Source organism: Urocitellus parryii, chromosome 1, assembly GCF_045843805.1.
Source record: "Urocitellus parryii isolate mUroPar1 chromosome 1, mUroPar1.hap1, whole genome shotgun sequence".
In the NCBI taxonomy this organism is placed as follows: domain Eukaryota; kingdom Metazoa; phylum Chordata; class Mammalia; order Rodentia; family Sciuridae; genus Urocitellus; species Urocitellus parryii.
Window position 1 is genome coordinate 38,365,210 of NC_135531.1, and position 13,439 is coordinate 38,378,648.

General features: G+C 32.6%; 1 protein-coding gene across 1 annotated transcript in view; it reads right to left on the reverse strand.

Annotated features, from left to right (window-relative positions):
• Positions 1-13,439, reverse strand: part of Hcn1 (hyperpolarization activated cyclic nucleotide gated potassium channel 1) — a 367,811-nt gene that overhangs the window by 319,040 nt on the left and 35,332 nt on the right. The window contains exon 2 of the mRNA XM_026385948.2: positions 3,913-4,336. Within this exon, the coding sequence (XP_026241733.1) occupies positions 3,913-4,336 (424 nt within the window). The remainder of the gene's footprint in view (positions 1-3,912; positions 4,337-13,439) is intronic.

Sequence of the window (13,439 nt, forward strand, 5' to 3'; positions counted from 1 at the left end):
CTAAGTTTATGTGTTTCTAAAAGATTAAAGTAGTTAAAATATAAACCAAATAATTATAGCTAGACAACTTGTAACAAGAGTTAGTTTCTAATCTAAACCATTTAAATGCTAAAATTGACCAACGATAAAAACTAAAGTCTGTATTAGCTCCCAGTGCCCTCAATTTTCTTATTAATGCTATGTCATTAAACTTAATTTATAGATATGTCCATGTCTAAACCAACATAGAAATCTAATATTAGTTGCTAGAAAAGCATGGCAATGTTCAAGTTATATTATTCAGCTTAAATTGCTACAGACATATAAGAAGATCAGTCTTCTGCCTCAAAAACGTATGTAGTTAATTGTGATATGTCTAAATCTACACAGGGATATGGAAGAGATAGAATGAGAAATAAAAGATAAAATTAAAAACCTATGTGTTATAAAGCCAAAGTTATGTATAGTGGTGCATTTTCCCACACTTCTATACTACCCATGAGGTATTTACATTTTTTCTATGACACTGAAAAGAAATCCTACAAATAGATAGCATTACAAAGTGGTATTTCTCTTTGGAATTAATGTTTTCTTAATCTCTAAAAAGGTCAAAGGTCACCTCCCTTTGACAAAATGACTGAGATCAGCAGCTGGGGCACTTGAGGTTCCTAGGACACTTCACTTTTACCAACTGAATGATTTCCTATTCACTAAGCTCTTAATCTACTCTTTATCTCTTCAGTGGCTTGTGATTGTCACAAATTGTTAATAATATTCCATTTAATTTCCAAGGATTTCCTCGCCATATGTCTCTTTTAGAAGGATCATACAGAATTAGTCCTCCTTCCGACAGGTTACAAAGTAGCAATCTGGCTTGGATCACAGTCACTACTGAAATACAACAAAGAATTAAGGGAATAATTTATCAAAATTACTAAAATTGGGAAAGATTCACCTCAGCTTTCTGAAAATTATTGGAAAAAGAATATTCTGGCCTGATTTATCTAAATGACTTCACATTTTCACCTCACCTGGTAATATATACAAAATTTCAGTCTAGTGTCAGAGAGCTCTATTTTTGCATCCTAAAGACATTGATCTTTCATAATTGACTTGTGAAACCAGCCTCCATCCTGACAGCTTCACACTATGGCATTTTATAATTCAGTTGTCCAAATAAGCTGTTCCCTCCTATATTAACCACTACACTTAAAAAAACATAAGGGCTATGTATTAAACATTCCATATTTCATTGATAATATTCTCTATTTTATCTCACTTTAGAGTTCTTTGTTGCTTTTCAGTTGAACTAATTCAGACTAGGGAAAAAAATTTTTTTTTTAAAAAGTATTGTTGAAGATGCAAGCAGTTTCCTATAGAAGATAGCCGCTTTCCTAGGGAATGATTCATTTAGAACAGTGGCAGCTTCCAGACTTCACACATTACTTCCCCAAATTCGCTGAATTTAGCATTAGCCAGCTTGATACTAAAACACTCAGAACTCAAAGACATGTGGGTGAACTCAAGACATCTTTTTTTCTAGTCTTATTCTAAAAGCTCCCAGAGCTACTTTTGATTTATTTGTTGTATTTCTACTTGTAAATACATACGGGTGGCATTTACAAAAATCAGGTCGAGATTTGCCAGTTTGGGAGCCATTCAAGTTTCTTTGTGATTATGGTTTAAATGGTGTAAGTATTAAATTCTGGATTATAATTCTGTTTATTCCCATTTTAATACTATTAACTGCTAACAAGAATTAAACATCCATGATACATAAGAGTATATGAGCATGTCACATAATCAAGTATGCATCCTTCAGCTAAATGCACTTACTGTTCCTTTGTTTCCAAGATCATTTGTTTATAAGAAAGATCTTACCAGTTCACAACTCTGTCCTGAAAACATTTGATTACCAAATGTTTGTAACTATACATTAAAATGCAATTTAAAATAATGATGGCAGTAAGCCAAAGCTCCTGAATTATATCATGGCATCTTTCAAACCCTAACATGTTACATAGATCTAGGTGCCTGTGACTACTGCCAAGAACAGAGGGCATCTGTGCTAAGGAGTGTCCTTCTTGACCACATGGCCTGCCATTTTATCTGATAGGATGCCATCTGTTCATCCTGCTGCCATTCTCTAGGGGAACTGGGTTAAAACTACAGGATATTAAAATTAGTCACACTGCCTACTGTATTTTTTAATTGACAGATTATTCATATCAGTGATTTTTTCTCACAGGCTATTTGTTCCATAAAATGGTGAAATACAAAGGTGTTTATGACTAAAAGAGTACATGTTATAATGAGAACATTTATAATTTTTCAGGTTAAAAACATTGACTCTGGAGTCAGGTTGCCATGGTTAGAATTCCAGCTCCACCTCTTACCAGCTTTGTGAATCTAGGCAAGTGTCCTTACTGTATATAATTGCCCTCATCTGTAAAATGATGATAAAAGTTCTCTCTACCTTACTGGGTTGTTAGAAAGGTTCAGTAAAAAATCAAATATATTTATTGACATAAGATAAACCCTCAATATGTATGAGTGTTACTATAAAGAATCATCTTGGTTTAATATGAATCTTAAATTAGTATGAAACAACTTTTGAAAACTGAACATTAATGCCATTTAAGATGAGATGTGCTATACAGAGAAAAGTTACAAGTTGAATCCAATTTCTCAAATGTGCTTCATATGATTTTAAAGATATCCCATATCCATATTTTAAGAATCATCCATTTTTATGCCTTTTCACCCGTGTATTATGCAGTGTTTTATTATTGTAAGTCATTTTCTGAAATCCTGTGAACCAAAGTGTCATTGACAAGAACACACAAAACATTGCCACAGCCACACGGAAAGCAAACAGAACTTCCATTTCATGACCTGTTTAAAGGCATAATTTCTCTTTAAAATGTTGAAAAGTCTTTCTGTAGGGAGCAAAGCAACAATCCACAGCCAGTACACTGCTTTCATTGTTCCGTTTAGGGACTCTAGAGGCATTTTTGTCTTTCATTTTTATGCATACAATAAATACAGGTTATAATTAATACAAAAAGGTAGATTTAGAAAGAAAAGAAAGTAAAAGAAAAGTTAATATACAGGCTCTGGAAGTAGGCACATAAACTCATTTGCTTGATGATGGTACATTTGACTGGGACCTTTGTAAATTCCAGTTGGCTGAACTCTTTCTGGTCCCACCCACTGCCTAAGAACAGCAGGTGCCTTATTCAGCAAAATAGGGGCCTGATTGGCCAGAGGCACTCCATTTATTCACTATACTATTTATGTTTCCTATGTAGTAATTTCCCTCCTGGGTATGCTGTTTTTCAGTATTATAAAGTAAACTAATAAAAGGGAACTATAATAATTTTTTTAAAATGTAGGTAAAGCATAATAATAAGCAAAAGTATTATTCTAAAATCAAAGTCTTCATATATGCAACATAGAAACACTTGAATTAACAATGTATGTCTTCAAACACAAATTCAATGAAATGTCAATATTATGGGAAACATATACCACACTATCTTTTTAAGCTCTAACACACAGGTTAGCAATCAGACTCTACACATCTTTACCAAAGATGGCACTTGTTGTATTCGAGTTAGATTCCAAGAGTCTTCCAAGGTAGAAGAGAGTTTGCATTGATCAGAATAAAAAAGTGGATTTGTTTTAAATATATTAAATTGGCATAAGATTGCTTTTTATAATTACTAATTGTTTTCAGTTGATCCAAATTCAGTATTTGATCTTATATCTTTTGGAGATATAAATACATAACTTATGTACCAAAAAGAATACTCAAATAAATTTTACTACTCAAAGTTTGTATAACTCATGACTTATAGCACATTCATATTCAAAAGGTCATAATAAAAAATCAGAATATAGTGGCTTTAAAACAAAAAAGATGTGACTTACCTCTTCCCACTGATGTATGTATCTAATTAACCTTGAAAGTCGCAATAAGCGCAAGAGACTGAGAATTTTTGTAAACCTCACAATGCGCAGTGCCCTGGCTGTCTTGTAAACTTCTGAATCCATCCCTTTTTCTACAATAAGGAAGATATAATCCACTGGGATTGATGAGATGAAGTCAACCACAAACCAGCTTTTTAAATAATTCATCTTGATCACTTTAGGGTCCAGGATGATTTCAGAACTGTCTTCATTGACAGTCCCAGTCCTAAAATTCATGATCAAGTCCAACAGGAAAATGGTATCTGATGCCACATTGAAAATAATCCATGGTGTTGTTGTTTGTTCTGTAAAGAATGTGATTCCAACTGGTATGATGACCAGATTTCCAACCATCATGATAAGCATTATTAAATCCCAATAAAACCTACAACAAATAAAAAAATCAGATTTTGAGATGTAGAAAATAACCAGCTCATTCTCTTCCTCCCATAAAAATATTACTGATTTACAGTTAAATATACAAGCCAGAGAACAAAGAAATGCTTTTTAAACAATATAATTGATTCAATGTCTACACATTAAATTTTAAGTGAAACTAATGTTTGTCTAAACTGAGGCATTATAATTATAGAATTATTAAATTATTAATGTATATTAAATTATACTAATAGAATTCAAAAATACCCATAACCCCTATTTATCTAGTAAAGAGGCAAAAGAGAAATTCTCATATTGTTAATGCAAAATATAGAGGGAAACAAGATAAAATGTAATATTAAAAGATTTTACCTTTTTAAAAAACAGCCTTTGGGAAGAAATTTTAGAGATGTCCGGGAATGTATTGTATGTCAAATTTACAATTGTAGTTTAGAATAAACAGTAATAAGTAGAATGCTCTAAAAATTTTGCTCTACTAGTTCATCTCTGCCATGTTCCTAATATAGCTTATAGTTTTGCAGTACTCCCAAATATTTATATTTTATTCTTCTGTTTGAAATAAGAGAATTAATTTTGGTCTAATGCAGAAAAGAAATGAACAGACTATATTTCAGATTTGAAATTAGAATCTACCTAAAATCTGAAGTTTTATCACTTATTCCTTGGGGGTACTTTAAATATATTTTGCTATTTTTCAAAACAATTTATTGCTTTAAAGTTTTTAATTTTACTTTGAATATGCCTATGATTCCTAACTACATTTTGGAACAGTCATATCAACTTACATTAAAATTGGGAAAAAAATCATAATTATATAGCTTATATTAATCAAAAATAATTATAATGTTGTTTTCATAAGGGTTCTCTCAAAATCTTTTGATATTGCAGTTAACCAACCAAGTAATAACTATTTATAATTATTACAATGAATATGTTCTTATAAAAAGGAGAAAACTAATCAACTAACAAATGTTTAATCATGAAATAATTTCTAGAAACATGATTTGCTTTATCCTAGAAATAGGTATTATCTTCTGAAATTTTTTTGCTGCATAAAGAATGTAAACTTCTATGATATAAATGTCTGTTAACCAAGAATTATTTGTTTTATATTATTTACCCTACTTAGACTGAGTTACATCCTGGTAAGTTATATATTTCCATAAGCCTTTTGAAGTTACTATTATCCTTAATTATGACTGATCCTGGGATAAAAATAATAGCATAAGAAAGAACTGTAATCGGCACTTTCTCCCATGTCTCTGATGCCAGGATTTTGCAAAGGTTTGTTGTTTTCCAGATTTCACCACTACTCCTGTCAAAATTTACCTGTACATTTATGAGCAAGTTTAAGATACTCATGTAAATTGTACATCATGCTTCATGCACTAGAAATTTAAAAATGTAAATGAACATTTTTTTTCTTCTCTCAATGGAAATGCAAACTGTGGCATTAACACACTAAGGTCAGAAAAGAGATATAGAGGTGAGGCAATATTGCAATAGCTGCTTTGCAAAGATATGACATCATTGATCTCAAAAATGAAATTATGTGTACCCTGAGGATTTTTCACTTCTAGATGCTCTCATCCATTTCTTCTATGAGTTTCTCTCTCTGCTGTCCCCTTGATGGCTGCTTTTTACCCCTGGGTATCACACAGTCCTTTCATCTTCTATTTTACACGTGCTCCTTGGACAATATTATATATTTATCCATGTCTTTAATGATTGATTTGTAACTGATGGCTCTAAAAGCTTTATCTCTGGTTCTTTCCTGTCTTCTAGGACTCCAGATTCTCATAACCAACAGCCTATTAAATCTATCCCCTGGCATGTCTCACACTCATCTCAAACAGTATAACTAAGTCAAACTCATACTCTCCCCTTCCCCTTGCATTCCTCCCTGTTCCTTGTCTCATGGAATGGAGCAACTTTCTATGTGATTTGCAAGCCAGAAATTTTGGAGCCATCCTAACGTAAGTTCTGGTCATGAATCTACCCAATCCCATATCCAATCAATCACCAACACTCTTTTTCTCTCACGCCTAAAAATATGTTACAGTATTGCATGATACTCCATTAACATGTACAACTTTTATGCTTTGTATCAAGTAAAAATAATAATAAAAATTTTAACTACATCACAATATTCACATGTAATAAAAAAATTTCTTTCAACATTTAAATTTAAAATAAAACATTTTGTATCTATTCATTTGCCTCTCACAACTCCCAATGTGGCTGTCCTCATTCAGAAAGTCTTAAGAGATGTTCAAAATTTGGAGGTAAGTTATATAAATTCTCTATCCTAAATATTCTCATCTGCAAAATTAAGATTATTAGGGAACCAAATGCTTAGCTTTTATGGATTAAAAAGATTAAATAAAATGATATATGCAATTCAAGGACCTGACCCATATAAACTGGCACTCGATGTTGCTGGTATAGTCACTACCCTTTAATCCTTCCTTCCTTCCTTATCAAAAGAAATCCAATTTTACAGGAGTAGACTTTGAAAAACAGACATTCTTGCATTTCTGCCATTGAGGTGGAAACTTTTTTTGAAAGAAAACTAATATGCCATTCTTCTTGGTCAATAGAGATGAAAAGAATAAAGTGTCATCGAGTCTACATTATTGCAATAATGTTCACCATACCATAGCTTTTTATTAGCAGTACTGAAGCCATTAGATATTCAGTATCAATATGAAACTCCATTAATCCTTATAATATCTTCAGAGTATTATTTACTCTATTTCATAAGCATAAACACAAATTTAGTTATAGTCTTTGTGTAATAAGCATTTTCTTTGGTTAAAAGATTCATTCCTTGGGTAGCTAAATAAAATACAGTTATTATCCATTCTAGAAATAGGGTATAATTCTGTTTTGTTTTGTGTTTAAGCAAAGAAGTGTTTCAGAAAACTGACCTCATGAGAATCTCTTACCCAACTGTCCACGAGTTGCTCTTCCTGACTCTTTGCTCTAAAAATTTCTCTTGGCTACCCAGGCTCTCCCGTTCTATGTCTTACAGATTTTATTGACCAAATCAGCTTTCCAATCTATCCCCTCTTTCCATTCCCATTGTTACCTGATTCTCCTGGAGCTATTCTACCAGTCCTTCAAATGCCATCCTGAAAATGAGTTTCTTAAGTGTTTTTTTCTTGGGAGGGGGGTGTTTTTGTTTTAATGGACTATGTTTTTAGAGACAGTTTATATTCACAGTAAAATTGGGCAGAGGAAACCAGGCAATGTGGTGCATGCCTATAATTCCTGTGGCTTGGGAGGCTGAGGCAGAAGGATCACAAGTTCAAAGCCAATCTCAGCAAATTAGTGAATTTCTAAGAAACTTAGGGAGACCCTGTCTCGAAATGCAAAATAAAAAGGGCTGGGGATGTATTTCAGTGGTTTAGTGTCCCTGGGTTCAATCCCTGGTAACAAATATAACAAAAATAACAAATATAACAACAAAACTGGGGAAGAGGGTACATAGGTTTCTCATATGCCTCCTGATCTGACACATATGTGCATAGCCAACCCCATTATCAACATCTCCCACCATGGCAGAACATTAATCACAAATGATGAAACTAAACTGATCACTAAAAAACTACATTGACTTATGTTGACATCTTATTATCACCCAAAGTTCTAATGGATTCACCATTGTACATTCTATAGGTTTTGGAAAATTTATACTGAAATACATATGCATGAGTACTTTCATTGGCCTAACAAGTCCCCTGTGCTCTGGCTATTTTTCCCTCCCTTTCCCGACTTCTTGACTTTTTTCAACGCCCAAAGCAACATATTTTCAGAATGATTCTTATTCTATTTTTGCTTCTGTAACTGTTTGTCCTTGCATTGCTGGATTTAAGTTCTTTGGAGTTCAAAATAATATTTTGTCTTCTATTTATTTCCCACTGCAATGTAGACAGCATCTAAGATAGCAAATGCTAAGAATATATATTAAATTAATTTTGAATGGAAACATTTACTTTACTGGGGATATTTAAAGAAAACTTTTATAAAACAAGAGTTAATAATATTAACAACAGAATATATTAAAGTAAATAAAACAGAAAACAAACTGGGAAACAGGAAAGAAAGAGAATAAGAATATATTTGGGGTTAGACAATCAGAAAATAATGTTTTAAATTTGACTTCTGACTTAGCATATTATAAGATCTATTCACTGCTATTTATTCTTCCCCAGGGATAAACATTTTATAAAAGGTTCTGGATGAATGTTGAAATAAAGAGATAATAAAATAGGTTAAATAAAATAATATCTCCAATTTTTTAGTATATTATTGCTGATAATTACAACATTAATTTCTAGTAAAATACTTTTTTGTAACTTATTTTTAGGTAAAGAATCTATTTTCTCCCTATAGATATTTAGAAGAAAGGAAGTGGCATTGTAAAACTTAGTTCACAATGTAAAACAACAAAAACTTCCAAATTCAGCCATACTTCATTTTCTCTACCCACACGTATCCCTCTAAGGATTGTGGTAAATAAAGATAGCTCCGTGTCCTCCACAATAAGAATTTCCCACTGTCCTTGAGGTTTCCCTGCCCAGCTCCTTATGATATCCGGCTGGTTGAAATAATCTAATGTCCGACTTTTCTAACCTAAAGCCTCAAAGTGATTTAAACAATTGCCATATTTAGCTACTAAAGGTGCTTGCCTTTACAATATTCTCTCTAAATATTGAATGAATGGTTTTCTCTTCTTCTTTCTCTCTGGCGGAAAAAAAAAATATTTGTCATAAAGTCAAAAGGAGAAAAAGACTTCTTGTTAGGTTCCCGACATGGTACCAGATTTATCATAGCTCTCATTTTTCTCTATACAGTTAAATTGCACAATAAAACTGTCCCATCCGCTAACACTTAAGATTCACTCTTAAAGGAAATAAACAGACAGAATTCCCCAAAGAGAAACTTTTTTGATAATTTCCCATGAAATATAGTTATTCCTTTGCAGTTACTGAACCATAATGTAGTATTTCAAAATCAGTGGTGCTCTAAGAGATTAATAAACATCACTAGATGCAATACAAATGTTTGTCCCATTTTATTCAGAAAAATATCCTCAAGACCTCAATTAAATTTTATTTTTTTATCAATAAATCATAAATTGGGCATACATTTGTTATCAACTCTAATATCAATCTAAGTAAATAAACAAGAACATAAATAAGCAAATACCTGGGTGAACTTTTTCACTTTGTGACAACACATAGTCCTCCCAGCCATGGTCCAAATTTAATTTAAAACTGCTCAATTTTTAAAAATCCAATTAGTATCCCAGTGATTGGGCACATATCTTCTGAAAAATACTAGAGTGCCTTTCCTTGTTTACTGGATCCTCTTCCTAGTATTCTCAGTGGTGGTTCACTTTTCCTGGTCCAGAAATCAATACCTGAACCTTGGTCTCAAGTGTTCTCAGACTTCACTGTCACCTAGTCAACCCTACTACCTCCATAGAGAATATTCACACTGGGATTTAGATAAAATATGTGACTTTAATCAGCTTTGCAAAAGTATTCCCTTCGTCAGGTCTCTTTGATACCTTACGAGGATATGTTTATTGTCCATTGAGATTGGGAAAAAGAATATATCAGAAAATGCAGGTCACTCAAATACAGGAAATTTGAAGTGGAAACATGCTAATTTTCTTAACATAGTAAAATTTTTCTAAGTAATCCCATTTGAGGGAAAGTTTAGCCAACTTAGGGATAAAACTAAGGCATAGTTAAATGTGTTTAGGTGTTTTCTAGTAAACCAGCAATTTATCCAATAAAAACATAAGACAGTTGGAGGGTATATTATTTTATCCAATTATGTGAATGGTATAGGAGAATACACTTATCGTATGATGTATGTGCTAATTGTGAGAATGAGCCAATGAGATAAAAATTAAAACACTATGAAAGAATGAAAATCTGAACCAATCCAGACAAATTAAGCTAATTTTGTCTACTTACCTCCCTGCAACTTCACCTTTTTCTTGTATATCAAGCCTCTAACTGCCAATATAAATGGTCTTATACTGTTCCTCAACTCTTGTTTGTGGAATTTTGTGAGTTTAACCGTTTATACCTCCTACTTGAAACTCTCCTACACTGTTAGTTTCCATGATTCCACATTGTCACAGCTTCTCACTTAAATTTTTTCTATTAGCAGAAACATTTTCTTCAATGACTACCTGACTCCTCTTTGGTCATTAGTGTGGGCATTGTAAATGATGGACCTATCCCAACTTTCCTTCCCTCTATTCACTACCTCCTTTGGCCTCATCAACTCCCTGAAGTTTATCAGTTCATGAAAATGCTTCTCAAGTTTATTATTGGCCTTAACCTCTGTACTGAAGTTCTACATTTCAAAATACATCCTGACTAGTTGGTGGACTCTAAATCACCCCAATAGGTTGAAATCTAAACCAATTAATCTTATGGCCTCAACATGAAATGCCTGATTTTTAATTTATTTTTTATTATAAAATAGCTTTTTATTCTCCTTTCATCCATCCAATTAGGCATAAAACTTAAGAATTATCCCTGAATCATATTCAGCTTTTCATTTAGTTCCATTTCTACCTTCCTGAGTGAAAGGTCTTACATCATTATTTTGCTTACTGATTTTTCCATTTCTACCTATCCCAGTAAATTGCATCCCCTTTATATACAAGAAACTTTCCTATTGCTTACAAAGTGAAATAAAATCCTTCAAAATCCTCTAAAGTATTTAACAATTCTGTATCTTTTTATGTATATGATTCCCTGTTAAATTTTAAAAGAATCTGTTGTTCAGACCCCTTTTCGTTACTGTTGCCCCATACATGTTATCTGGGGTCTTCTTTTACTAAAACCCAAACTCAGTATATCCTGATATCACTTCAATAGTCAAATTACATTCCAGTTCCTTCACAGTACTCCTTTTTACCCCATTCCCAGTTCAGTTGTACTTTATCTCCTCCCTACCACAAATTCCTATCTTAATTTCTCTTAGCATATGAGTACATATGTGAAGCTTTACCATAATATGATGTAAATAATAATGAGGTAAAAAAGAGCACTTAATAGTCAATGTCTGAAAATACTTTTTAGCTCTTATCCCTAAACAAAGGAAATGAAATCTTCCTTATATTTAAATTGCCTAGCAAATAGTGTACCTGTGTATTGCTCAGTTCTCAATGATCAAATTCTAAATTAATCACATCTGTATTGACGAGAGCTTATTATGTCATTGCAAGAGTTTAATTAAAACATATGGACATTGTTCTTTTGGATGGTTTAGAAATTAATTAGATACAGGCCTTTTGTATTTCCCCTTGAGTAGTAGAATTAAGATGCATATTTCTAAACTCTTCTAATCTTGCTTTAGACAACAGGAAGAAAGATGTCATTCAAGGCTACTTTGATTATGTCATTCAAATTTACTTTCAAATTAAGGCCACAACTTGCAGTTTGCTGAATCCAAACATCTGTTTAACCCTAACTGAATGAATTTACTTCTGTAGTCTATGTCTTTAATCAAAAAATGATTTAAAAAAAATGATAAAGAATGGAACAGAACCCTAAGCATTAGGTTTGTCTATGCTGCAGTATTCTATCTTTATGATGACATGTAGACTTTCCATAAAAAGAAAAATCCTTAATTTATAAAGGGTGAGTAGAAATAGTGTATAAAATAGCTCCTCATGTTTAAATTTAGAGTTCTTCCAAAAGTCCAATCTAAAAGTACTTCTCAGCCTCTAAGCATTTTTATTTAACTAACCATTGAGTGACTTTTAAAAAAATTAACTTCTACAGTTCTAGGCATTTTATTTCTTTAATAAAATAGAAAATGCTGTCAGTGATCACATCATCCTCAACAGAAATATGTTATAATACCACTATCTCTGCTATAAAATTTTGTAGAAGTGGCACATGCCTGTAATCCTAGTACACTGATGGCTGATATAGGAGGATTGCACATTTGAGGGCATCCTCAGAAACTCAAAATAAAAAAATAAAGAGGGAGCTGGGTGTGGTGGTGCATGACTATCATCCCAGCAGCTGGGGAGGTTGGGGCAGGAGGATCATGAGATCAAAGCCAGTCTCAGCAATGGCAAGGACTAAGCAATTCAGTGAGACACTGTCTCTAAATAAAATACAAAAAAAAAGGGCTAGAGATGTGCTCTATGGTTGAGTGCCCCTGAGTTCAATCCCCAGTACCCCCCAAAAATGAAAAATTAAAAAAATAAAGAGGGCTTGGGGTGAATTTTAGTGGTAAAGTGGTCCTAGGTTCAATCTCCATTACTGAAAAAATAAAAAATAAAAATTAGTAAATTGAGGTTCTTTTTGTAAGTGTTCAAGGAAGAACAAAAAGAAACTTGACATTAGGTTGTCTTTTTAGTCCCATGATACAGACATGGAAGACTTTGACTTTGAAACTGAGCTGAATGACTATCAGTAGCAGAGGGTTTTATATTTGTTGATATACTTTCACCATGTGACATTTTGAAAATAAGGAATATGAAAATAAGGAAAATTCTTCTGGACCAAAATACATAGATAAATTAAGGTTTGTTTAAGTTTGGCCTTTTGACTTGAGACTGATTCTTCTCTCACTGCCTTCTCTCAACATCTAAATGTCTTATTGCTTCCTTAAGTCTTTAAGATATCTATGTTTTATGAGCATTTTGAAATGTGTTCATGATCTTGATTTCCAATATAAGAATTATGTCATTGAATATTGAGAGGTAACCATTAGGGCAAAAAAAACACTGTGTAAATAATACTTATTAAATAATAGACACTGAAGACATTGTCTTGTTTGATATTCAATAAAACAAAACAGTAAATAGTATCTGAATTTGACAAGAGGAAAACTGAAATCATTGTACTAAAGACCTTTATTAAGTTCATATAGGCAAGAAATTATGAACTCTAATTTTGCACCCATAACCAACTTCTGTGCTTGTACTTCTTCCACCAGATTCAGTGTCCGGGAAATTGTCTCACAGATTCCCAAAGAGCATTAAAAACACACACACACACACACACACACACACACACACACACATTTAGTAGGGCAGC